The sequence below is a fragment of the Panthera tigris genome, chromosome B1 (assembly GCF_018350195.1).
Source record: "Panthera tigris isolate Pti1 chromosome B1, P.tigris_Pti1_mat1.1, whole genome shotgun sequence".
NCBI classification, from domain to species: domain Eukaryota; kingdom Metazoa; phylum Chordata; class Mammalia; order Carnivora; family Felidae; genus Panthera; species Panthera tigris.
In genome coordinates this window covers 198,847,706-198,874,220 of record NC_056663.1, presented here as the reverse complement: position 1 = coordinate 198,874,220, position 26,515 = coordinate 198,847,706, and the positions used below count along the sequence as shown (strand labels likewise).

Genomic DNA, 26,515 nt, shown 5'->3' with positions numbered 1-26,515 from the left:
GGGACCGGCAAGCGTCTAGAAATAGCACACCTTTGGAAGAAACGCCCTCCTTATCCACAGAGCTCATGCATGAAATGATGCCCCACGGCGAGCTCAGGCTGGGCAGTGTGGGGGCCAGTGAGGAAGGAACGGGGAGAATCCACCTTCAACATGTCTATCAAGAGGTCCAGAGCCCGAGTTCCTGGACATTTACTTAACATTCACGTAAAAGAAATAAAACGAAATGGAAACAAACTTACGTACAAACACTCACAGAGGCCTCATTCAGAAGAGCCAAACCCTGGAAACAACTCGCATGGTGATATATCCCCACAGTGGACTGAACAATTAAAAGGATAGATTGGGGGAGCCTGGGGGGCTCAGTCGGTTAAGCCTCCAACTTCGGCTCAGGTCAAGAATCTCACAGTTCATGGGTTCGAGCCCCGCGTGGGGCTCTGTGCTAACAGCTCAGAGCCTGGAGCCTGCTTTGGGTTCTGGGTCTCCCTCTCTCTCTGCCCCTCCCCCGCCTCAGGAAGAAGTAAACATTAAAAAAAATTTTCAATAAAAATTAAAAGGGATGGATTACTGATAAGTGCCGCCATACGGTAAAAGCCTCGAGAGCAGTGTGTTGAGTCACTTGTCAGCACAAGAAAGCACAGGATTCTAGAACAGTGAGACCACAGTGGTGATGGGAATCACACACCTGCCACTTCTGGAAGGAGCAGGGAAGGTGGTAGATGGGGGGAAGGTAAACCAGAAAGGAGCAGGGGGGAGCTTTCTGGGGCGACGGAACGTTCCAGATCGGGGTGTTGGCTACAAGTGGAAAACTTAAAATTTGTGCACTTTGCTGTATGTAAATTATACTGCAGGAACGAAGCCTGTTGGGAAATCTGTCAGGGGCTCATCTGGATGACATCTGTGCTGCCAGGCAGGGCACACAACACCCAACGTACGACTCGGCAAACAAACCCAAACACGCGGCTTACGTCCACAGCCTCCTCCTTCGATGTCTGTGCGTGTCTCTTCCTCCTCCCGGACGGGGAGCCGGTTTCCGAGGGGTCCTGTACGTTAGACTCCAAATTCTTGAGCAGACTCTGAGCATCGTCTTTCTAAAATCCAAAGGTGGGGGTGGGGAGAACACAGGGAAGCCGGTCAGCCTGGTGCCCCCATACCTCGAGCCGTCACCTCCTCACCCAACGTGTGCACATCCCCGTGCCTCTGCCTGGCCCCTCTGTGCGTAGCGCCCTGCCTCCTGCCTCCTGCCCCCGCCCGGGGTCGGGTCAGCCACACAGCCTTCACGACTGTCCCATCCCCACTGGATCAAAAGTCACTCCATTGTTCTTCTGGGTTGGTGGCCCCTGGCAGCCTGTGAGCTCCTTGGGGTAACAGCTTACTGCGGGAAACAGCCCATCAATATTAATTTTCCTGCTAACCCCCATAATGCCACTGGATGCGTTTAAGAAAATATTTCAGGTAACGGTACAGTATAGAATGGTTTGTATTGGGAACCACGGCTGATCCTCATTATGGGAAAGGTTCTGTATTTGTAAATTTGCTTACTTGCTGACATTATTTGTAACCCCCCCCAAATCAACACTTGTGGTGCTTTTGGGGGTCACTCCTGGGCAGGTGCAGGGTGGAGAGAATTTGAGCTGCCTGACTACATTGTCAGGGTCTCCTACTGCAAACAGGTGGCCCCTTTTGTTCTTAATGCCATTCTCCTCTCACACATCCGTGCTTTCTGTTGCTAATGTAGTTGTTTAAAATAACCCCTAAGTGTAGTGCTGGAGTGTGGTCCGGTGTTCCCACGGGCAAGAAAGCTGGCGTGTGCCTCACGGAGAAAATGCACGTGTTGGATAAGCTTCGTTCAGGCATGAGCGATAGTGCTGTTGGCCGTGAGTTCAATGTTAATGCATCAACAATATGTGCTAAATAGAAACACACATAAGACAAAGTTACGTATTGGCTGGTTAATGAAGATGCTGTGGCCGGAGTCTTCCAGGAACCCAGCCCTGTGTCTCCCCTGGGAGCAATGATGGAGTCTTTGCTAATTCTGGCTTTGCAGTGATCTCATAGGTCATGATTATCAACCGTATTTAAAATCCCATCACGCCAGAGACACGTATCAAGCCCCTCTTGGGGCTGCTCATGGATATAATCTTTGCCTTGAAGAAATATCGCCCGTTGGTCATTGAATTAGTCGGCAACTGCTACGAAGCATCACTAAGCCTCAGGCTTATTCTAGTCACTGGGAATGGAGTAATGAAGGAAGTAAACAAAGCCCCTGCCTTCATGGAGCTTACATTCCAGTGACAGGGTGACATAAATAAATACGTAGAGAGTAGGGGTGGTAAGTGGTACAGAGAAAAATGACGTAGGACAGGAGGATGGAGAGCAATAGGAGGGGAAGGCCTCTTGGCCAAGGTGGCATTTGAGAAAAAGCTTTTAGTGAGAGAGCCAGCTATTCAGATAGCTCAGGAAAAGCTTTCCAGGAGAGGACACCGCAAGTGCAAAGGCCCTGTGGCAGGAGCGTGTCCAAAGAAGCCCTGTGGCTGCACCAGCGTGGGGTGTGGTAGAGAGGTGTAAATGATGAAGCCAAGGACTCAGGGATTGTTTGTTTGGCAGTTACGGCTGACCAATACAAGGGTTCCACAGGCAAGCACCTAATCAGATCATCCTATGGTAGCGACTGCAGGAGATAAACCTCACCCACTCCACACGGGGGCATCATTATTTTGCTCCCCAGTGAAAAACAACCAGGAAGCCAAGGATCGCCAGCCACTTGAGGACAAACTCTAAATGAAAGAGAAACCCCAAACAAACCAAAAGAAAAAGTGAACCAAACATAGATGCTGTGTGGGCAAAAAGAAAACTTCAAATGAATCAAGCAACTATAATATCCTCAGGGAGCCAAGAGAAGATGTTACTTGCACTAAACAAGAACAGGGCAGTAAAAACACGGAGCATTCTGAGGACAAAAAAGAACTCTTGAAAATTAAATTAAAATTTAATTTAATTAAAATTTAATTAAATTTAAAAAAAAAGGAAAAGAATCATCAAAGAGAGTGAGTTTCCACATCATAAGGCCTCCTGAATACACAGTAGGAGGGAGGGGAATCTATTGATTGTCAACAACATCCATCCTGGTGCCTCTTCTAAGCTGGGAGCAAAGATACTTCCTTCCAGATTCTCTAGGGGAACAAAACAAAGTTATCAGCGATCAGAACAAAATCCCATGTCTCCACATCAACAATGGCAGTTGGAAGGCAATGGGGAAAAAAATGCCTTCAAGATTCCCGGGTTGGCGGGGGAGGGGGGGTTATTCCCAGCCTGGCGTCCACAACCTAACTGCTCTCACCAAGCTAAGTGTAAAGACAGAAGGACACAGATACTTCCAGACACAGAAGTTCTCAAAAGCACCTCCCTCCATCTCTCTCGCAGGAAGATCCAGGAGTTCATGCTCTACCCACGTGAGGAGATTAGCCCAGGAAGACAGTGCAGGAGATCCCTGGAAGAGGATGTAACTCCAGGGAGGTGAAGACGTTCCAGGGTGATGGCCGGAGAGGTCCCACTGGTGACAGCAAAAGCCTAGAGTATCCGCTGCTTGATGTTGAAAAACAAAACGGTCCCTGGGAGGGCTCCTTAAATGTAAGTGGAGATTACCCACCTCCAGAGATTCTCATCAGTGAGTCTGGGATGGGGCCCAGGAACTGGCATTTCTAACAAGCTCCCAGGAAATGCTGTTGCTGGTTTGGTCCAAATGAGTCACAGTGGTCCAGAGAGCCAACCCGGTTGAGACGGGAGCAGGCGAGAAGTTTCCCGGTGTTTGCAAGAAGATAAAACCTATCAAATGCTTAACGCCCTCAAGTGTCTCGACAAGAAATGTGTATAAAAGGAGGGGTGTTCGGTGTTATATGAATGAGCAGGAGAATCGAAGCAAATGGAAAAAAACCTGGGTAACTATTAATTTCAGCGAAAACAAAAGGCAGTGAGAAAAAGGAAAGTAATCACAATTGCAGCTGATCCTTGACTCACGGTGAAAAAGTGCTTCCAGAATCCTGACAAAGGGAACACTGAACACTGATTGAAACAAAATTACCCAATAGCCACACAGGGAGGGTGGTGGTGGCGGCTGGGGTGGGTGTACATATGAAACAGAAGAAAAGAGAGCTGAACCCTCCCGGGGGTCCGGGGGTCCGCAGTGTGAAGTCAACGCTATGCCTGAAGCCAAAAATGCAAGAAGGAGCCGGGGAAGCAAGTTCTTTAGAAAGGGGAAGAAAATTACCCTAAAACCAGCTGAAAGAGTTGGACGCATTGCTTTCTGAGACGGGGTTAAGTGGACACTTGATGAGCAGGTAGAATGCCAACGCAAATAAAAAGTTTTGATGATGAAATAGATACGACGAACAAACAAAGGAAAAGGAAAACAACAGAAAGAAAGTGGTGCAAGGTAAAATTATGAGCTGGGTGACCTGGACCAGAGGAGAACAGGGAACCCAGCACGCAGGAGGGAAGAAGTACCTCATCTAGCCTGAGGGGGTCTTTTCTCTGCCTCCTGAAGGATCAGTGGGAAAGGTCAGAGAGTAGGGAAAGCCGAGAAAGGTCACTGCAGGCAGAGAGAATGGGTGTGCAGAAGTGGAGAAGCAAGGAGATACTGGGTGGCTGGAGAACAGGATGCTGTGGGTGCCTGGGCACCTTGTGTTGAGGCTGGATGTCCCGGGGAAGGTGATCACCTTGTACTCCATTTCCTTACGCTGGGAAATCGGACATAATCTTCTGTAGGTGACCAGCAGTCACTGGAGGTTTTTAACCCAGACAGTCAGATTGCTGCGTGGGCATTTTAGAAAATGAGATGTAGGGAAGAGAAGAGGAAAAAAGGAGTCCACGTAGAACGCTGTTGCTGGGGCGCCTGGGTGGCTCAGTTGGTTAAGCATCTGACTCTTGATTTCAGCTCAGGTCACGATCTCCCAGTTCGTGAGTTCGAGCCCCGTGTCAGGCTCTGCAATGGCAGAGCAGAGCCCGCTTGGGATTCTCTCTCTCCCTCTCTCTCTGCCAAACCTCCCCCCCTCCATGCACACATATCCTCTCCCTCTCTCTCTCAAAAATAAATAAATAAACTTCAAAAAAATAAAGAAGGCTGTTCCTAAGGTCCCATCCAAATCATCAGAAAACCCCGTCAGCCCTACCCTGGAGCCAGAGCCCCCTCTAAGGCTACTGCCCTAGTCTGAGCCACCATTAGACCTTCAACCGGACGAATGCAGGCCTTAGCGGCCAGCTGCACAAACCCAAACCCCGTGAGCCTCAGCTGTGACACGGGCCACCGGGCCACCGCTATGGTGTGAAGGTTTGCGCCCCACCCCCCACTCACAGGCTGAAACCCCAACTCACAAGGTGATGGCATTTGGAGGTGGGACCTTTGGGAGGTGATTGGTTCCGGAGGGTCCAGTCTTCCCGAAAGGGAGGAGTGCTTTTACAAAAGAGTCCCGGGGAGTCCCCGACCCTTGTACTCTCTGAGGACAGTGAGAAGTCAGCAGTCTGCAACCTGGAAGAGGTGCTCACCAAGAACCCAGCCGTGCTGGCCCCTGATCTGGGACTTCCAGCCTCCAGAACTGTCAGAAATAGGTTTCTGTGGTTTGTAAGCTACACAGCGTATGGTATTTTGTTACTGCAGCCCGGACAGACCAAGACAGAGACTGACCGTTACCGCACCAAGTAGCAGATGGCCTTCAGAGCTTTCGGCTCTGATTTAGGTGTTCAGACAGACTGGGGTTGAAATCCAGCCCCCCTGTTTATTCGCCATGTGGCCCTGGACCGAGAACAACGTTGTGGAGCCTCGATTTCCTAACCTGGCATGTGAGGATAATGACAGTTCCCCCACTCAGAGGTCTGGAGCGAGAACATAGAACCCAAATCCCACAAGCGCTTGGCTCGGAACAGGTCACCCAGCAAAGGCTCTGTACGTGTAACCTCTCTCTTCACACAAGAAGCCGAGGTCTCTCAGTGTCCCTTAATCACCAGTGGGATGTGACAACCTCAACCTTGCCCATAAGCATTCAACACATTTTACTTTCAGCCTTTATCACTCCTTTCCAGCAAAAACGCTCCCCTGAAGTCCAGGGGCAATATGAAAGAGCCCGCATTTCCACCTGCTGGGCTTGTCTTCTTCTCCAATGGGCCAGGAACTCAGGCAACAAGACCACACACCTCAACTCAGATCCTACCAGATTTTATCCTTCAAAGAGGTCAAAGCTGCAAGGACCCAAGACAGTGATCACGTCACTCCTGATCGAATGAACGCCTTGCTGTATGCCAGACCCCTCCGCATGACACCCCATCCCGCAACAAAGGTCACGCGAAGCCCCCACAAATCCCCTTCGTGCATCTAGCCTGTGACCACTGCCTCTCATGGAGAGTACAGTGACTTTGGGCTTAGACACGCATCTGTCACTTTGGCAAGTCACTTCACCTCTCTGTGCCTCAGTGTCCTCAAACGCACAGTGGGGTCACTGACCGAACAAACTCACAAAGCTGTTTTGGGGATTCAATGAGATAATTCAGGTAGACGATCCGGCTCAGGGCCCGGCACACAGTCAGCAGTCAGCAGGTGGTAGCAGTATGGTTTCCCATCATGGAGCTCAGCAGGTTGTGTTACAATCAAATGTTTACTTGCAGCCTTTTTCTGGAGGCTGTGAACCTCCAGCAGCAAGGGCGGGGTCTACCCTGCACGGGAATGTGGCGTCTCAGCCCCTCAGGACAGTGGCTGCCAGAAGGCGCTCATCAAACTTTGTAGGGATGAATGAGTGAATGAATGAATGCATGAACGCATACCAGGGTGGCAGCTGGGTCTACAGAGGCTAGTTGGGTCACTCACCCAACAGGAAGCAGAAAGGATGGGTAGGGATCGCAGCCCCCCCACCCCACCCCGTCCACCGTGCTCAGCCGGGCCCCTCGGCCAGCTGCGAATCCAAACCCGTGGTGCCACAGATGTGGAGACTGAGGCCCAGAGCACTTTAGCGGCCGTCTGTGAACGCACGGCGGAGTCGGACGGAGCAGCCACTTCTGGGGGCCCCAGGGCGGTGCCCTCCTGTCACTCCACCGCCGCCCTCCCCTCCCCCACTCTGGAATGGATCTCCAGCCCCCTTCCCAGGGCAGAGGGGAAGCCGGGGCAGGACCAGGTGCGCGCGTTGCCCGCGATCTCGCTCGAGTGCGCAAGGGGCGCAGGAGGCCCGCGCCGCGCGCGTCCCACACCCGCGCGTCCCGCCAACCTACCCACCTGGTGCCGTGGGCGCGGGCGGGCTGCGCGGCAGCCGAGCCAGAGGCCGAGGCCGAGGCCGAGCGCGGCGCCCAGCAGCACGGCGGGGGCCAGCAGCGCGGGCGCCGGCCGCACCGCGTCCCGGCCCAGCGGCAGCCGCGCGTCGCTCCCGCAGGCCGCCGCGCCGCGGGCCATCGGGGGCGCTCAGGCGGCGGGCGGGCCGCATCGCCCCCGCCGCCGCGCGCCGCCTCGGCCCGCCGCCCGGGGCACCGTCCCCGCCAGCTCGGCGACAAGCGAACTCGGGGGCCGGGCGGGCAGGGGCGCGGCGCGCTCCACCGACTCCTCCGGCCTGCGCGCTCTCCAGCCTCCGGCTCCGGTCCCCCTTCCCGGCGCGGCCCGGCCGGAGGGAGGAGCCTGGGTGGTCCGCCCAAAAGTTGGAGCCGCCCCCCGCCCGGCCTGCCCTCGCACTGAGCATGCCTGGAGCGAGGCGCGCGGCTCGGCCAGGGGAGTCCCCGGGGCCTCTTGGCTTCCCGGGAACGAAGGAGGTGGGGAGGGGGGTCCCCCAGCCACGGAGGAGGGTGTTGCTCGGTTAAGTTTCTCGAGCGTGTAAGATGGGCTAAGCATTCAGCCTGTTGATGTCAGTAACTTTCTCAACAGCCCTCCGGGATGGGTACTTATTCTCCGCCTACTCTCCAGACGAGGAAGCTCAGGGTCACGACGGCTAAGTGACCTAGTGAGAGTCCGACTCCAGTCCCGCTCCTCACCCGGACCGGTCGGCCGTCTGTGGACCACACAGTCCGCCACTGCCTCTGAACTTGTTAGCCTGAAGGCTCCTGTTTTAATCCCCTTCTATGGATAGTCAATAGTTTCCTCTATGATAATGTGTAGAGACAAGATTGTTACACCCAGCCCGCACTAGGAACGAGACACTGCGTGGTCATTCATTCGCTCAGCCTTCACAGAGAACCTGCTGATGGAACCAGCCCCAGGCCCGCAAGGGACCAGACGAGGTCCAGACACCGGATATCTCACGGCTGTGCGGGGAGATAAACAACTCGAGGAATTCACCATCTGTTCTTTGCTTGAGCAAACATTTACTGAGGAGCTCTTGTCTTGGGGACGCATTACCTCATGAACCTTCCAGGTGGGCAAGGTGGGAACTATTACCCGGATTTATTTTTTATACAATAAATGGACACCCAGAGAGGAAGAGTTGCTCATTGCAGGTCTCGCAACTAGGAAATGAGACATACATTAACAGCCGTATCTGGCTGGCTTCAGAGCTCGCACTCTCCACTACTTAAATGTTTCCTTAGAAGCATCTCCAAGGCTTCTGGGAACGTGTATGGGGCAACAACCTGAAGTTCTTGCTTTTTATGCTGGCTGTTTCTTCGGACATTAAGAACTTATTTTTTAAATGCAGTGTTCTTTGCGTTTTACTTTATTGTAAAGTTGTTTGGCTCTTAAAACCACCCTGTAAATTACTCATGTCAAATAGAACGGATGCTTCAGCAATATGCTGGCATCTAGCCTTCGGCCTTGGCTCACTCCTGGCATCCTGCCAGATACCCCCTACCCCCTAGGGCAGTGGTACCTCTTGTGGGGAGCCTGGCTAATACATTTTCAGACTCTCAAACCCCACTGCCTTGTCTGTGTCGAGTCAGGGAGGGCCTGTCCTTGGAGGGGTTGGGGGAGAAGGAACGGACAGGTGCCAGTCTTACTGGCCTGAGGCTGCTCGACAGACTGCAGGATAGGAAACTTCTCCCCAAGAAGCAGGTCACTGAGGACTCAGGGAAAGCAAGAGGAAGCAGAGAGACTACTCTACCTGGCTCTCTCCCGATATCTGTGGCCCCTTCCTTCTCTACAACCATACCCCCTTGGACAGTTCAAGGAGTTTCTTCACCGGCTGCCTCCTGGCTCCAGGCACCAAATCCCCTCTCTCCCGTTCCCCACAGTGGCTGGGTAACTAACTGTCTGCCCTGGAAACTGATAGATACCTAGGCAGGTCCAGGGGCTAATCCACAGTAAGGGTTCAGGAAATATGAGCCCAATGGGGCTGAACTAAATCCAATAGAAAGTGAGAGTAGCCTTTCCCTCTGGTTCCTGATCCCCGAGTCTCCCTCCCAGCCCCTCTTTATCTTGTCCTGTCCCCTCAGGGCTCTCCAGGACACAGGGCTATCTGCCTCTCTAGATGCTTCTCCGTTCTCTGATAAGGGGCTGGTGGGTCTGGAGCAGGCTTTGGGGGCAGCCCGGTGTGTGCGTGTGTCACGGAAGGCTCCCTGGAGGAGATGGGTCTGAGCTGAGAACCGGGAGGCATCAGTGGAGGGGCACTTGGAGCCTCTGAAATCTTTGGGAGAAGACGAGTGACCCGATCCGGATCTGATTTGGGTAGAGAGGAGCTCCCAGGCGTGGCGCGAGCAAACCCAAGTGTGGCCCCAGGCTCGCTCCCGCCCTCCGCCCCACGCCCGTCCCCCACCCAGCCTCCTCCCAGCCCGCCCAGTCCCAGATGCCCGAGCGTGTTCCAGAAAACTTTCCGCGGCGGCTCGAACTGAGCATGCTCGGCGGCGGGGCGGGCCTGGGGTCCGGAAGCTCCGGCGACTCAGCCGCGCCCGCCACCTTGGGGTCGCCGCTCCGGAGGGGCGATGGGCGCGGCGGGCGTCGCGGGGAGCGCCACGTGGGTGCTGGCCGGGGGCCTCCTGGCCGCAGCCCTGGCGCTGCCCGCTGGGCCCGGAGGCCGAGGCCGGCTCCCCGCGGGCCCGGGTCCCCTCGGGCGCCCCCTCGGACGGCAGCGTCCCCCGGGTCTCCCCGCAGCTCCCGGGGCGGGGCCCGAGCGGACTGCGCAGGTAAGGAGGGTGCTTCCCCCGTCTCCGGTCGGACTCAGGCCGGGCCGGGCTTCGTCTACACCGGCGGCGGGGAGGCCCCTTCGAGTTGGGGAGACTATCGGAGGGAGGGCAAGCTCCGAGTAGGACGCTTCCGGTGTTTCTAGTGTATCGCGCTCAGACCCGCGAAGTCCCAGGAAAGGAGCAGCGCGCGCGGTGTCTGCGGGCTTAGGCTTTGCCGGCCGCCTGGGTCGAATCTCGCTCCGAAGCCTAAAAGCCCTGTGACCTGGGCAAAGTCGCTTCACTTCCTGTGCCTCCCGATTCCTGGTCTGTGAGCCTTTGCAGCGACCACCCCGCGGGTGGGTGCCGAGGTAGGCGAGTTCACTTGGGTGCAGCGTCCGCAGAGGGGAGCACGCCTGGAGGGCAGCGGCTGTTAGAAGCCCAGTTGGGATTCCTGGCTGGAGTTTCATTGACCGTCTTGGTTGCTGAATTTACCCACTTCCCACCTTCCCCTCCCACTGTGGCCACCAACCTGGGAAGGCACAGAGCCCTGGCTCTCTCCCTAGATTCCCCTTTCCCCTGCCTCCAAAAGTGGCCATCAGTTCTGCGTCCTGCCCCCCCTTACCCAATCCACTGGACTTTCTGCACTCCGCTCCAGCCCTTAGCTTCAGTCCCCACTACTTAGCCTCCGGCCTTTGGTGACTGTTTCTTCTGAGTCTCCCCCACCCCCTAATTTGTGCTCTCTCCCACTCATTTCCCCCAGATGGCTGACGTCCAGGATGGGGGATCTGTCTGTGGTGTGCGATATACTTACGACCACTTTCCTCCCCAGCCCACACCCCCCTCCCACCAATCCCTGGGAGAGTTAGGCTTCTGTTCCCAGAACTGCCCTTTTCAGTGGCCTCTCCCCTCAGGCCTTGGGGTCCTCCCCATCCTCCCCCAGGGTCTGGCTTCCCTGGTCCTGTTGGGTTCAATGCCTGCAGGCCCCAAGGTGCTTGCTACACGTGCCACAGGTGTTTAGGGCCCTTCAAGGAGATTCTGTTCATTTTCTATTATTAGATATTCACTAGAGAAGACGAAGTAATAACACCGTTGATTTACTGAGCTTTTGAAAAGTCCCCATGGCAACATTTCACAGGGTCCTTTCATGTACTCCTGTCCCGTGAGGTGGGACGTGTCTGGCCCATTTTGCAGAGGACAAAATCCGGCCGGGGAGCCACCCATCCCCCCAGGCCCGTGCCGTGCTCTCACCCTGGTCCCCGTGTTCCGAGCCCCCCCACCTGGCCTGCTCCGCACTTGCTCTGAGAAACCAATGCCGGAACATTCTTTTGGACACTTGTTGCTAGGCTCCACAAGAAAGTGCTTTGAAAACCTGAAGATAAATGCTTAGTGTTATCTTATTATCTGTCCCTTCCTGCAAAGGATAAACTGAGAGGCGGTTACAACCATTTCCCAGATGGCCTAAGTAATGCTCTGTCCAGCACGGGAGCCACTAGCCACGTGTGGTTATTTAAACATAAACATTTCAAGTGCTTAATGGCCATGTGTGCTAGAGGCACGGACTATAGAACATTCTCACCATGGCGGAAAGTTCTGTCGAAAGTTCGTTGGAAGGAGAGAAGGCCTTGAAGGGTTGAGTGGACAGACGCTTCTGAGTTAGCCGTTCACTTCTGGTGTTTACGGACAAGTTTCTAGGTGCCAGGCCCTGTTTGGGATATAAGAGAACAAGCAGTCTCTCCTCTTAGGAAGTCTGCATTCCTGGGGCAGGACAAGGCCTCAGCAGTGGTGCCAGGCAGTGGTTTAGGCTGCAGAGAAAAATACAGTGGGCAGAGTGGGCTGGGAAAGACAGCAGTGAGTGCTGTCTAGTCGAGTGGTCAGGGTGGGCGCTTTGAGGAGGTGGCAGGTGAGCGGAGCCCTGGGTGGAATGAGGGAGGGCAAGGCCATGTCCAGGAGAAGAGCCTTCTGGAGTGCCACGCCAGAGTCCAGAGGTGGGGTGTACCTGGTGTGGCCCAGGACCAACAAGGAGGCAGGGGGGTCGACAGAGCGAGGGCGGGGGGGGGAGGTACGGAGGTGATGAGGTCAGAAGGGTGAGGAGTGGCAGATCAGGAAAGGTCCCGTGGCTTATGCTCAGGATCCCGGCTGTGATTCTAAGCAAGGTGGAAGGCAGGTGAGTGTTGAGCTGGAAAGTGACACGCTGTGGCTCATCTTTCTAAAGAACTCCCGCCTCCCCGCCCCCCTTCCCCCCCCCCCCCCCCCCCCCCCCGTCCTGGGGGCAAGGGAGAGGATAGAGGACCGAGAGCGGAAGTGAGAGCAAGAGTGGAGGTGACTGGGAGACCAGGCCAAGGTGGAGGGATGCTGGACCAGGGTGGTTAGAAACAGGGGTTTCTGATGTATTTCGAAGGTGGAGCCAGTGGCTGTGGATTGAGAGAGAGAGAGAGAGAGAGAGAGAGAGACAGAGGAGTCAAGGATGAGGCCAAGGATTTCGGCCTGACCACGTGGAAGAATAGAGATACCATTGGCTACGTTAGGAATTCGGTTCTGGTCTTGCCGAGTTCAGTTTGCCTCTGAGGTGGGCATACAGTGGAGTGTTAGATGGGCAAGTCTGGACTTGGGGGAGGGATCCGAACTGGTGACGCCGGGCAGTGGTCAGCTGAGAAATGGCTGAGCTCACCTTGGGGGGAAGCGGGGATTGGGAAGAGGGAGGCCTTAAGGCAGCACCCTGGAGCGGGTGGCTAGGCAGGAAGAAGGAGGGATCCAGCAAAGGAGATGAGAAGGTGTGGCTGGTGTGACAGGAAGGCAACCAAGACTGCGACCCAGAAGTCAGGGGAGGAGAGCACTAAAGGGAGAGAGGGGCTCGGTGTAGGCAGAGCATTGCCCCCCAAAGACCTCCACATCGATCCCGGAACCAGTGAATGTGTTAGGTTACCTTGCAAAGGGGAGTTTACGTTGCTGATGGTTACTAATCAGCTGACCTCAAAAGAGAGAGAGGTCGTTGGATTATCTGGCTGGTGCTGATGTAATCACAAGGGTCCTAAAACATGGAAGGGGGCGGGGGGAGGAGATGTGGCGTTGGAAGGAGGTCATGGTGATGCGGTATGAGGAGACCCTGCTGCCGCTGGCCTTGAAGATGTGGGAGGGGGCCCTGAGCTAAGGCGCGTGGGTGGCCTCCAGAAGCCAGAGAAGGCCAAGAGATGGACTTTCCCTTCGAGCCTCCAGAAAAAATATGTAGCCCTGCTCACGCTTTGATTTTAGCCCGTTGAGGCTCACGTCACACTTCCGGCCTCAAGAAGCGTAAAGTAATAAATGTGTGTCGCTTTGAGCTCTTAAGTTCATGGTGGTTGTTACAGCAAGGATGGGATGCCAGTACGTTCCCATATCGGATGCCGCTGGTGGGTCGTGTGCAGTGAGGACGGACAACCAGCCGTTAAACGGAGCCTTGTAGAGGTCATGGTGACCTTGTCAGGGGCTGCCATGTTGGAGGGAGGGATGACCAGGGAGGGGAAGGCTGGGCATTGAAAGGGGCTGTCGGCTGCCTTCTGAGCACCGTCTCCGTGAGAGCAGGCTGCTTCGTGGGGCCAAGGAGCCCCTGGAGAGGCACCCTCCAGGCTGGTGCTACCCAGAAGCCAGGGAGATCCCTGGATACTTGGCCAGGGGCTCCTGGCACCTGGGCTTTCATGGGTTGTTTGCCCCCTTGGAATCTGCCCCTTCGAGGGGAAATGTTTGTTGGTAAAGAGACCATCATCCCTTGGTGAGGTCAGGGGCCAGGTCTGGTGTGCTCGCCTGGGGGTGCCGAGTGCACAGCCTGTCGTGCAGCAAATCCTGGCGAGAGAATGGGTGGAAAGTTCCAGGGGGCAGGGGTTGTACAGACATGCAGATGCGTGGGTGTTGGGTGCACAGTGGAGCCCCTGTCCACTCTAGAGACCTTGTGGATGTGTATTTTGTAAGTTAATAGCCTTTCTGTTTTAGAACAGTTTCAGATTTTAGAAAAATGGAGTGCATAGTACAGAAAGTTCGTATATATCTGCCCTGACCACACACCCGGTTTTCCTTGCTAACGTCTCACCTTAGTATAGTACGTTTCTTGTCGCTAATGGACTAATACCGTTATCGTTATATTATTATTAAAGTCCATAGTTTATTCCGACTCTCTGAGCTTTTTTGTTTTCTTCTTTTTTTTTTTAATTTTTTTTTTAACGTTTATTTATTTTTGAGACAGAGAGAGACAGAGCATGAATGGGGGAGGGTCAGAGAGAGGGAGACACAGAATCTGAAACAGGCTCCAGGCTCTGAGCTGTCAGCACAGAGCCCGACACAGGACTCGAACCCACGGACCGCGAGATCATGACCTGAGCTGAAGTCGGCCGCTTAACCGACTGAGCCACCCAGGCGCCCCTGTTTTCTTCTTCTTAACCTAATGCGCTTTTTCTGTTCCAGGATTACATCCAGGACACCATAGTATAACATTCAGTCATCTTGTCTCCTTAGGCTTCTCTCGGTCGTGCCGGTGTCTCAGACTTTGTTTTTGATGAACTTGGCAGTTTTGAGGGTCCTGTCCGTTGTTTCGCAGGGTGCCACCTCCCAGGATTTGTCTGGGTGCATGCCATCAACATGCCCTACCGCTGTTGGTGTTGACCTTGGCCTCCTGGCTGGAGTAGCGTTGGCCATCATTCTCACTTTTTGTGTTTCTCATCTTCCTCCTCCTGTATCGTACTTGCTGGGAGGAGATCCCTGTGCGCCACCTGGATCTGTGTTGTTATCGTGAGGTGGTTTCCCCTGCTGGGTGGCGGTAAAGACTCACTCCGTCCACACTGCTGTATCACAACAGTGTCTGACAGGCGGAAGGACTCTTGGGGAAGGGGTACCTCCTTCTGCCTGGTGGAAGGCACTTTATGAACTGGCGGCTGTATTGGCCACGTACTCCTGTCCGAGGAGACTCTGGGGACGGCGTTCACGTCGGGTGTGAGGGACCCGGCAGACCCCCAAAAGAGCAGGCGTGCGGGGCAGCTCCTGTACGGTGGCTCCCATCGCTCGGTCACTGTTACTGCTGTTACAGTGACACATGGACATGTGCTTCTGCTTGTAGGAGATAAACCACTCAGTTGGCATGGAGAGAAGGGGGCCTCCCTCTCCGGCCCGCAGGGACACCACCCCTTTCCCCAAGGCCACCCAGGCTGACGCTTCAGAACCTCCTTCTAGACTTTGCCACATGATAGGTGGTCCTGATACTTTATGTAGCATATTGTTAAAAGTATAATTATTCATGAAATATGCAATTAGTGTTAAGTGGGTTATTGAATATCTGCATTCAGTATCTACCTACGTATCCCGTTCCCCGAGTCTGGGGATTTTACTGGAAAATGAGAATGGCACTCACTTCACTAGCTTGTGCCGAAGACTGTTTGTGTAACTCATCTGAGTGCACAGCAGGGGACCCAGCCCATTTCAAGGGCTCAACCAGGCCAGCTTTGTTATTATTATTAATTTTACGGTAGAAAGGTCTGGGCCTTTCCAGGGCCAGTGTTTTACAGAGGTGGAGTGGGAGAGTTAGCTGGGCCCTGTTTGGGCAGGTTTCATCACTGAGCAAGGTGAAGCAGGCTGGGAGGAGGCTTTGAGATCTTCACTTCTTAGATGAGGGTCTGAGGCTCAGAGAGGCTGAGAGACTTGGCTAAGGACACACAGCACGTAGACTGTTCTGGCTAGAACCCACTTCTCTGGACTCCCTGTCGAGTGTTTTACGAGCCACTCCATAGGAATTTGCAAGACTGTGGGAAGGCAGAGGCTGGAGTCCCAGCCAGTGTCACAGGGTGGGCGAAAGGCAGAGCTGGGATTCGAACTCAGGTCTATCCGAGTACATTGAAATTTTGACCACACGGTGCTGCCTTCCCAGACAGCCTCCCCAAATGCAGTCAGGACTGAGCTGATGGTCTCTGTGGGAAAGAGAAGGTAATCCCGTACTCCTGGTGGGGGTGGTTGCTCTAGAAAAATTTGTTTCAGATTTCCGGGTAAAAGTGCAGCTCCTTTCTGTGTGAGCCATTTACGAAAATGACGTTCAATCACTTGTTACAAGTAGGGTCTTCGGTTAGTGACTTTCGCCTTTGAAATTTTCTAGGACTTGCCCCATTTGATTTGGCCCAATGTAGAAAGCTCTCGCCTTAAGACCGAAGGTAAGTTTGTCTTTTGCTTGATTGTTTTCGTTGCTTTGGCCCTGAAAGAGAATTAGACTTAAAGTCACAGCCCTCTTGCCTCCACCTGCCTCAACATTCCACTGACCTGCCCACCTTGGGCAAATATGTCATGTTATCCGCTGACCTGATAGGGCAAGGGCAGTGCGTCGCCCCTCCAGCAGCTGGCCGAGCCCTAGTGCACAGAACAGGGTTCAGGGTCAGGTGGCCTGTCCTGAGTCTCCCTCAAAGGAGTCTGATTGAATACAGTATGTGCATATTAGCCAGGTGTGTGAGTTTCCCGCGGCTGCTCTAACAAATCACCCCAAAGTTCGTGGCTTAAAAACAACACAGATTTACTCTCTTAGAGTTCTGGAGGACTGCAGTTCAGAATCCGTGTAGCTGGCTGAAGTCAAGGTGTCGGCAAGGCCGTGCTCCCTCCGAGGCTCCAGGGAGAACGTTTGCTCCTTTTCCAGCCTCTCTGGCTATGCTCCAATGCAGTCCGTGGGTCCTGGCCCCTTCCTCTATCTCAGCACCAGCAGGCCGGCGTCTTGCCTCAGTGGTCCCGTGGCCTTCTCCTCTTCTACCTGTCAGCTCTCTCTGCCTCCCTAAGGACACCTGCGATGACATTTACTACCCACCCGGATAGTCCAGGTGATTTCCTCATCTTCAGGACCTTGATTTAATCACATCTGGGAGGTTCCTGTTGCATACAGGATGACATATTTACTTGTCCCCTAGATTAGCTCCTGGGCACCTTCAGGGGTCATTCATTAGTCAGCCCACCACATCAGGAGACAGAAATTGAGCTGAAACTCACCTACAGAAAACAGAACTGGCTGGCCTTGTAACTGAACCGTGCAAGCCTGGGCGTGGCCAGATCCAGGGGCTCCGCGTGCCCGGGCCACGTCTTTCTTTTTCATCTCAGCCCCACTTTCCCCTAGGAGCCTTTGGGGAGCTGTAACAGCCAGCCCTTATGCAGTGGAAGACTTCTCAATAGCTTGGCAAGGGCTCTAGGGGCGACCGATGGGCTCAGCCTGAGTCCTGTGTCTGTCCCCGGCCCCATCACTGGGGCTGTGGGTGGACTCTTCTGGGCTCTGTGCCTCATTCTGCCTCCTGGGGACTTGGATGGACTGGGGGCCAGGCTGGCCCCGCTTGTCTGCACAGACTGAACAAGATGCTTCCTGAGAAGAGGAGGGGCCTCGCTGACAAAACTGTCTTTTCAGCAGAGTCTGCTCGGCACAGATTAGACATACACCTTCCTTGGGGATCCTCCTTCATACCAGGGCTGCCCAGATCTCACTCACTTGCGGAGTTAAAAGGTATTTCCCAGGTCTTTGTTTACTCTCTGCCAACTTTACATTTTCCAAAATACAGTTTTCGTTTGAGTAAAATAGGTTGAGATGATCTCACTGCAATGGTAGAGAACCTTTTATTCATTGATGAGGCAGGTCTGTGGGCGAGAGGGAGCAGAGTATACTACTCTGTGACTGCATTAAGAGCAGGGGACGGAGCAGTAATATCCCTGGGAGGGGCTTCAGGGAGGGCTTCCTGGAGGAGGTGCTCCGGTGCTCCCCAGCAGCATCCTGAGAAGTGACAGTTTAGCAGGACAAGGGGATGGAAGGAGGAGCTTCCAGGCGTGTGGCAGCCAGAGGCAGGAGAGTGAGGGGACAGCCCAAGAACTGCAAAGACAGTGCAGATGTCCCTTGTGCTGGTGGCCAGAAGGGGGAGGCCACTGAGCGATGATGTGCTGGGTGGTGATAGTCACGGTATGGCCCGGATTCCTTCTCTACTGTCTGTCAACCCCAGAAGCGCCTTGTTCAAGTTTTCATCAGAGCCTGTGTTTGGGCCTTCTGAGGGCTGGGGGCGTGAACAGGTGCACCAGAGGTAAAGCCGAGTGTGGCCTCAGATTTTATGTCCGGCAAGTTTGCCGAGAAAGCATGTGTCCCTTAGCCTGAGGGACTGGGTGCAGGTCCAGAGACGTGCGTCCAGTCCCGCTGGCACCTGTGTGATTTATTCAGACCTTCCTGAGTCAGCAGCCGGCCTGGGAAGGCGCCCAGTCCCTTCCATGGCGAGGCCCCAATGCTCGCCATCATCCCCTTTCCAACTTTGTGACCTGACTCAACCCCAGACGCTGTCCGGGAAAAAAGTTACCAGTTTTATCCAGGATCCAGTTCCACACCTTTTTTGTTGTTGTTGTTCAAGTGCTTACTTATACCAACATGTATTTTGAAGTTATAAAAGTTGGCGAAAGCACTCGTAAAGATCTTGCTGTCCATACACTGTAAGGAAGACCGAAAGGGAAATTCATTCTCAATCAGAATCCAGTCTGTGTCTGGATAGAAGGTAAACGTTGAAAACGCACGATTCTGCAGACGTGTGAATTTCTGGCTTCGAGCCCTGGTTACTCCTGAGCGTGTTCACGTCTAGCCTGTCATCTCGTTTGCTCCGTAGGGAGCCCCATCTCAGGGATATTTTAGCCACGTCCCCAGGGGAGGGAGACTGAGGCTCAGAGTGTTCCGGGGCCCCATAGCCGATCAGCACCCCCTCCTGACAGCCCAGCCAGTGTGTTTTAAGTGATGTTTCTGTTACTCATGGCGCCTGTGAGTTGTCAACATACTGACACAGGGCGAGTTCTGGAGGGACCCTGTCCATGTTGGGTGACTCAACAGGCGCTGTGTCTGGCAGTGGCCAGTCCTCCCCAGAGTCACCATCAGTGGTGCTCACCAGGGGCCCATTCTGCAGGAGACAGGTCATCTGGAGGACCCAGTGAGGTGAGACTTACTCTCCTGTCCACTGTGCAGTTAGGGAAACCGAGGCACGGGCAGGTTAGATAACTTGTCCAAGGACACAGCTGATGAGTGACGGAGTCAGGATTCGAACTCAGGGCCGCCTGATGCCGTGTGTGTGTGTGTGTAGGAATCACCCAGGGCCCCCTACCTTGCCTGGTGGTCTGATTCGGTAGGTCTGGGAGGGGGCCCAGGAATGTACCTTGTATCACACACCCACTTGGTGAAACACTCTCTTCAGGCTCGATGGCCCCTCAATGAGCCTGTCTCGTATTCCCGGCAGAGAGAGGATAAGTCATTCGTTCGTTCATTCATCCACTTACTCGTTTTCAGCAAACCCCTCTCAGGCGCCTTCCGCATACGTGTGGTCTGCCTCCCGAGTCCGTCCCTGCGTCTTATCGCCTTCCCGCCCATCCCTGCAGACGCATCACTGTTTTGCAGGGGGAGCACCGTTTGGAAGGAAATTCAGCAGGAAAAGTGAGGTCTTTAACCCACTCCTGGCTTCCGCAGCCTCCAGTGAGCCCTGGACTCCATCCACGCTTGCTTTTACCCCCTCGGGGCCCAAGAAGACTTTGTCTAAAAGAGAGTCTCCTATAACTCAGCGCCTGGTAAGTAACGCGTTTGGTACGTCAACAGAAATACCAGAAGTTGGCAAGAAACCAGTTTGGGGCCAACGGTGTCGGAAATGCCACGGGCTTTGGTTCTTCAGAAAAGTCTGGTCCTTCTCTTTCACTAAATAGAGTTTTCAGTCCAAAGAGCTTTTCTCTTCTGTACCACGTCGAGTGTTTGAGATGAATCGTCGGAGGTTTGAATCTGAGCCGTGGGCTGCTGGTTCTGAAGCGGGGCTCTGGTTCTGCTTCAGCTGGACCGATTGGCTGCCAGCTGTCAGAAACACTGCTAGGGACAGTAACGGTGAGTGTGTAACGAGTATTGACTGCACCAGGCCCTGGGCTTAGCATCGTCTGTGCATCATCTCACTGGAGCCTCATTACGAGTTCTGTACACAGGTGCTATGTTTAGGGAGCAGGATGAGAGAGATTATGAAACGTGTTAAGGGTCCCGAAGGTAAAGTGGCTGAACCTGAGTCGGAGTCCCCGCCCCTGCTGGTTTTTTGTTTGTTTGTTTGTTTTTTGTTTTTTCTTTCAAAGGTTTATTCCATTTTTTTAAATGTTTATTTTTGAGACAGAGAGAGAGAGACAGAGTGTGAGCGGGGGAGGGGCTGGAGAGAGGGAGACACAGAATCTCAAGCAGGCTCCAGGCTCTGAGCTGTCAGCACAGAGCCCGACGTGGGGCTCGAACTCACGAGCCACGAGATCATGACCTTAGCGGAGGTTGGACGCCTAACCAGTTGAGCCACCCAGGCGCCCCTGCTGTCGTTTTCCATTCTGTTTTGTTTGTTGGCTCACATAGGACTGCCTTTTTTTTTTTTTTTAAGTTTATTTATTTTGAGAGGTGGGAGGGGCCGAGAGAGAGAGAGAATCTCAAGCAGGCTCCACATTCAAGTGCGGAGCCCAACACAGGGCTCGATCCCACGGCTGCGAGATCATGACCTGAGCCATAATCAGCAGTTGGACGCTTAAATGACTGGGCCACCCAGGCGCCCCAGGGCCGCCTTTCACTTACAATTTCATGACCTAAGATGGCGTGAGAGCCACTGCGCTCGGGCAGCAGGCTGCCACGGCCATGAGCCCCTTCTTGGCCCCCCTGCTAAGTGTTTGAATTAGTTTCTTAGAACTGCCAAACCTGGTGGCTTAAAAGAGTGACATATATTCTGTCACTCTCTCTTCTAGAGGCTAGAAGTCCAACATCAAGGAGTGGGTAAGAGCCACGCCCCCTCCAAAGGCTGTAGGGGAATCCTTCCTTGCCTCTTCCACCTTCTGGTAGCTTCTTTGGCTGTGGCCACGTCACTTCAATCTCTGCATTGAGATTCTCCAGAAAAACGATAAGAAATTGTGTGTGTGTGTGTGTGTGTGTGTGTGTGTGTGTACTTCCTCTTCCTCGCAGGAGGTTGGTCTTTTTTGTTAACGCCTCAACTGATTGGGCGAGTCCCACCCACATTCTGCAGGGTCATCTGCTTCACTCACAGTCCACGGATTTAAATGCTAATCTCACATAAAAGAAAAAAACTGCCTTCATAGAAACATCTGGATGTGTTTGGCGAAATACCTGGGTGTCACAGCCAAATTGACCCATCAAGTGTTTGATCAACTGTTTCCACCTTCACATGGCCTTCTTCTGTGTCTTTTTCCTTTTCTGTCGCTCATAAGGACACCTGTCATTGGATCTGGGGGCCACCTAAATCCAGTCCACCTAAATTTAGAATGGAAGGATCTCATCTTGAGATCCTTGGTGGCATCTTCAAAGACCCCTTATTTTTTTTTAACATTTATTTATTTTTGAGACAGGGAGAGACAGAGCATGAACAGGGGAGGGTCAGAGAGAGGGAGACACAGAATCTGAAACAGGCTCCAGGCTCTGAGCTGTCAGCACAGAGCCCGACGTGGGGCTCAAACTCACGGACCGCGAGATCATGACCTGAGCCGAAGCCGGCCGCTTAACCGACTGAGCCACCCAGGCACCCCCAAAGACCCCTTCTCTAATGAAGGTCACATTCGCTGGTTCCAGGGGTCAGGATGGGGAACTCTCCTTTTTGGGGGCCACCACGCACCCCCCCCCCACAGTGGTCATCATTGTTCTTTGCAGTCTGTGTCACTAGGAACAGATGACTTGTGGCCTGGCCTAGTCGCACGTCTGTACTCCCACCCCTCCGGCGTGTATATGCTCAAAAGCCGTGTCTGGCAATACCGTTGGAGGATGAGAAGAACAGAAAGCCAGGTGCCTGCTTGAGGGCTCTCAGGCTTGTTAGGATGCTGGCGTGTCAAAGGCACTGGGGGAGGTGGCGGACGGAGAGCCCCCCTGGGGTCAGGGACCTGGTTGGGCCGATGCTGGGATGATGCCATAGGCACACTGTCTGCACCTTCTCAGGGACATGACTTCCCTTCTCTGCGTCTTTGTCTCTGTACAAAGAGAGGGTCAGGCTCTGGAGAGGGGGTGTACGTGTGGAAGCATCACAGGATGTGGAGTCACACGGCCGGGGTGGAGGCCAAGCTTCCTGCCCCTGTGACCTGGGGCAAGTGAGTCGACCTTCCTGAGCCTTAGTTTCCTCGTCTGTAAAATGGGGGAGATCGAACCCATGTCTGTAAAGGGATGGGCGTGTGGCTGGGCTTGGCAACTAATGGCCACTCTTCTGATTATTGGTATCACTGAGGGCTGCCTTAGTTTGCACATAGTGGTCCCCCTGCAGGAAGTAGGTGGGCGGGGCAGAGAGCGGGAGGTGTGGCCCAGGGAAGCTTCCCAGTGAATGAGGTCAGAATTCCGTTTGGTTTAAAGGATGTGCCCATATCTTGGAAGCCAGTCCCCGGGGTCGGGGGGTAGGGATATCCCACGGGCAGACACGGACAGATACTGGTTGTGATTATGAGGGGCAGCGATGGTTGGCATCTGGTGGGCAGGCCCTGCCTTTCCTCTGGGATTTCCCAGGAAAGCCGCAGAGGAGCTGGAGGAGGCCCGAGCTGGGTGGATTCTCTGTGTTGATGGTGGATCAGCTCACAGAGGCTGCCCCAGCACCCCATGATCCGAGCCCCCTTGGCCCCTGCTGTGTGTGGCTGGTGGACCCCGTCACCCGGTGCCCAGGAGGCACGCAGGGCGCGTGAGCAGCCCTCATAAGATTGTTCCACGGCTCTGCTCACATTCCCTCTGTCAAAGCATCAGCCGTGCTTTGCCTGTCCCCCTGTGACAACGGGTGTTGTTGACATGCGCCCCCAGACTAGGAGAGAGCTTGGGTGTGACCACGCGCACACATTCTTTGTTCCTCACAGCCTTCAAGTTCCAGTCTTTTTAATACTCTCTTTAAAAAATCTTCAAGAGGCACCTGGGTGGCTCAGTCAGTGAAGCTCCCGACTTCGGCTCAAGTCATGATCTCACGGTTCATGAGTTCGAGCCCCGCGTCAGGCTCTGCACTGAGAGCGCAGAGCCTGCTTGGGATTCTTTCCTTCTCATGCTCTCTGCCCCTCCCCTGCTCTCTCTTTCTGTCTCTCTCGAAATAAATAAATAAACTTAAAAAAAAGTTTAAAAAATCTTCAAGGTCATTTAAGGCGGTTATTAGACTGCCAGAAGTAATCCTCTACTCCTCTTTTAAAAGTTCATCTTGTACATTCATGTATTTATTTGCTTATAATTTTTTACATCTTGTACTTTTTATTAAATGTGTGTAATAATTTTCATTTTCTGATAATTTCCATACTTTATCGTAGTATGGAGACATCTCGAGGGACGTTCAAGGAACTGCTGAGGAAGGAGTGATTTTTCAGAAATGCGCAGTGGTAGGTATTCACAGGTGGCTTGTATCGAAGAGAAAATGGCTGGGTTTTGACCACATCGCATCTTGGTAGAGTTATGTATTCAAGGACTGGCCAATCATGGGTTATCCACCTGTGTCTGGACACATGAGTGAAGAAATGACATACAAGTGATCTTCAGTTTTATAGGTAGAACCAGGACCAAGAGTTTTTGGTGACAATTAAATTCCTGTTAGTGAAAATGCACTGTGATCATTTTTTTTTTTTAATTTTTAAAATGTTTTTGTTGTTTATTTTGGAGAGAGAGAGAGAGAGACAGAGTGTGAGTGGGGGAGGAGCAGAGAAAGAGGGAGACAGAATCTGAAGCAGGCTCCAGGCTCCGAGCCGTCAGCACAGAGCCTGAGGCGGGGCTCGAACACATGAGTCACAAGATCGAGACCTGAGCCGAAGTGGGACGCTTAACCGGCTGAGCCACCCAGGCGCCCTGTGCTGTGATCGTTTAGAACGGGAAAGAAAGAATGATGTATTTTCTTTCAGATTTTGACATTGATAGGGTGCTTGACAGTTAAAATTTTTATTTGGTGTTTTTTACGTCTTTGATCCTTATGAATCCTGTGAGCATTTCACATTATTGTTGTGTTGGGGGTCCCACAACCACCCTCAGTCTCCATGATTCACTAGAAGGACTCATCAGAACTTAGAAAAGCTGTTAGACTCAGAATGTGTTACAGCAAAAGGGTACAGGTTAAAGTCAGCAAAGTGAAAGGCACATGGGACAGAGTTGTTGGGACACCAGGTGGGAGCTTCCCACTGTCCTTCCCTGTGGGGTAGTGTGGCCGGTGTTTCATTTTCCAAAGCACCCATGTGTGACATCACATACAAAGCATCGTCCCCCAGAAGCACGCACCCGAGCCTTGACATCCAAATTTTTATTGCGGGTCCATCACATAGGGGCGCAGTGGCTGACCTCAAGAACTTGCCTCCAGCCCCTCCGGAGGTCACCTTGACAGAGCTTGGCGTAAGGCCCCCGCCTCCAGCCATATTGTTAGCACAGACGGCCTGGTGTGGCCCAAGGCCACAGGTACACACAGATACGCTTCTCAGATAGGAAAGTCCAAGGGCTTTACAGGTTAACCAACCAGGAGCTGGTCAAGGGGCGGTCCTTTCTTCCGAGTGTGCAGGGTCTGGGCCGCCCAGACCTGCAAGGTTAACCCTTTACTGCACACGCCCGGTTTTATCTCAGGCCTTCAGCTGTCCTGCCCCCCTTCCTGGATATGATTGGTGCAAACAGTTTCTCCTAAGTCTTTGTGGAGATGTTTCTGCCGTATGCATGCCGTTATGAGTGTGTGTGTGTGTGTGTGCGTGCATGCATGCACACCTATGTGTATCATACACTGCTTCCCTCCGTCCTCAGCTCCTACATCGTTTCCAGCTGGTCTGGCTGAAGGCAGGGCAGGGGTGGTGGGGAAAGCTTAGAGAGTGGGAACAGGCCAAGGTTGCAGAGGCCAGGCGGGGAGCCCAGCTGCATGGGCCGCCAGGCAGCTTCCGGCAGCCGAGCCATTCAGACCCATGGCCAAGCAGAACCTGCCTGCATGGGGGAGACTGGCCGGGAGGCTGGAGACGGGCTTGCTCCTTGCTGGAGGTCAGATGGCAGTCAGAGGCTCTGGGCAGGTCCCCGGGGCTGGGCTGAATCTTCAAAATGACCAAGGGAGCAAGAGCCATTGTTTGCTTTTCTTGGTGATGCCGGTGGCCACAATGTCCCCAGACTGACTGCGGTTCTGTGCTTCAATATGCTTTTTGCCATTTCTCTGTAGGAGTAATTTCGCTGCATTTCAGGGTCCCAGTTCCCTTTGAAATGGCCACCAAGCAACAGCTTAGCAAAGCATGAGTCAAGACACTCCTGGGGCCTTTGAAGTCAGACCTGATATGTTGTCAGGACCCAGTGAGACCGTAGTGCCCTTCCCTCCACCTGGAGACCTGACGTGTACGAAGTTGAGCTGGCGGGGGTGGGGGTGGGGGTCATACTAGGAAGGTTGGACTTTCTGGGGGGGGGCGGTTATCCTAGGAGGTTGGACTTACCAGTAAATCTGCTCCTGTGTCACCTCCTGTCCTAGGTGTCCGGGCAGAGCGAAATGCAGACGGCTCAGGTGAGACTGCTTGTGGTCAACGCCGGGACCCCCGTGGCCACCAACCTCTCAGATCTGCTCCTGCTTGACAACATAACCGGCCTCTCTGTCAGGGGGTCGACTGGAAACCGGACCTCGGCAGGATTCCAGGCTTTCAGAAAGAAGTTTCTGCAAGGTGAGAGCAGAGTGTGTTAGGTCAGGGAGGGAAAGTGAACATACTTAGAGACGCTGGCGGAGCGTGCGATGTGCGGCAGGTGCTTCCTTAAACACGTGACGTGGGTTCACTCCCAGCGGAGTTCGCTGTCAGGTATTGGCGGAGGAGACCTCCGCCTCCGTGGCTCAATGTCCACACCCGAAAAGCTGGATTGGTTACTTAGGTTAGAGAGAGGCAGGATTGGGGGAAAGAGGTTTGAAGAAATATGTACTTTTATTATTTTTATTATTGTCTCAATTTTTGGTCATGAAAAATTTCACACGTACAGAAAGGCAGAGTTTCTAGTGAACCCCGGTTCATCCACCGCCAGACGACCAGATTTATCAGTGAAACGCAGGTCTTGTCTCCAGGTACAGGTGGGAGCGGTTTGACATCAGCCCCGGAAGCACGCGCACGAGATGTCCGTGCGTGTTCTAGCGTGTTCTCTGGATTGCCTCTGCCGCCGTCACTGGCTGGCTTTTGGAGAGGTGTTTCCTGAGGCAAGTTGCATGGGTTAATTAACCAGGCTTAAATTTTTTTTTTGATATTTATTTCTTTTTGAGAGCTGGAGAGACAGAGCGTGAGTCGGGGAGGGGCAGAGAGAGAGAGGGAGACACAGAATCTGAAGCAGGTTCCAGGCTCCGAGCTGTCAGCACGGAGCCTGATGTGGGGCTCGAACTCACGAGCCGTGAGATCATGACCTGAGCCAAAGTCGGACGCCCGACCGACTGAGCCCCCCACCCACCTCCTCTACAGAGGAAACGACTGCCCCCCGTGACCATTATGCTGTTGTGCCTGTCACATGCACAGGACTGGCCCCTCCACTTCCATGTCCAGG

At 53.7% G+C, this 26,515-nt stretch overlaps 2 protein-coding genes across 4 annotated transcripts in view; one reads left to right on the top strand and one right to left on the bottom strand.

Moving 5' to 3' along the window:
* The window catches only part of EVC (EvC ciliary complex subunit 1), a 73,692-nt gene extending 66,266 nt beyond the window's left edge, over window positions 1-7,426 (bottom strand). For 2 of the 3 annotated variants that reach the window (XM_042984966.1, XM_042984967.1), the window contains exons 1-2: window positions 7,253-7,426; window positions 966-1,088 (exon numbers count right to left, since the gene is read on the bottom strand). In XM_042984966.1, the coding sequence (XP_042840900.1) occupies window positions 966-1,088; window positions 7,253-7,426 (297 nt within the window). Of the gene's footprint in view, window positions 1-965; window positions 1,089-7,252 lie in introns of those variants that run through there. The other variant, XM_042984968.1, reaches the window with a different exon arrangement.
* A 2,447-nt stretch (window positions 7,427-9,873) lies between these two features.
* Window positions 9,874-26,515, top strand: part of EVC2 (EvC ciliary complex subunit 2) — a 135,828-nt gene continuing 119,186 nt past the window's right edge. Inside the window, exons 1-5 of the mRNA XM_042984798.1 lie at window positions 9,874-10,074; window positions 16,160-16,214; window positions 19,442-19,608; window positions 23,314-23,382; window positions 25,473-25,659. Of these exons, the coding sequence (XP_042840732.1) occupies window positions 9,874-10,074; window positions 16,160-16,214; window positions 19,442-19,608; window positions 23,314-23,382; window positions 25,473-25,659 (679 nt within the window). The remainder of the gene's footprint in view (window positions 10,075-16,159; window positions 16,215-19,441; window positions 19,609-23,313; window positions 23,383-25,472; window positions 25,660-26,515) is intronic.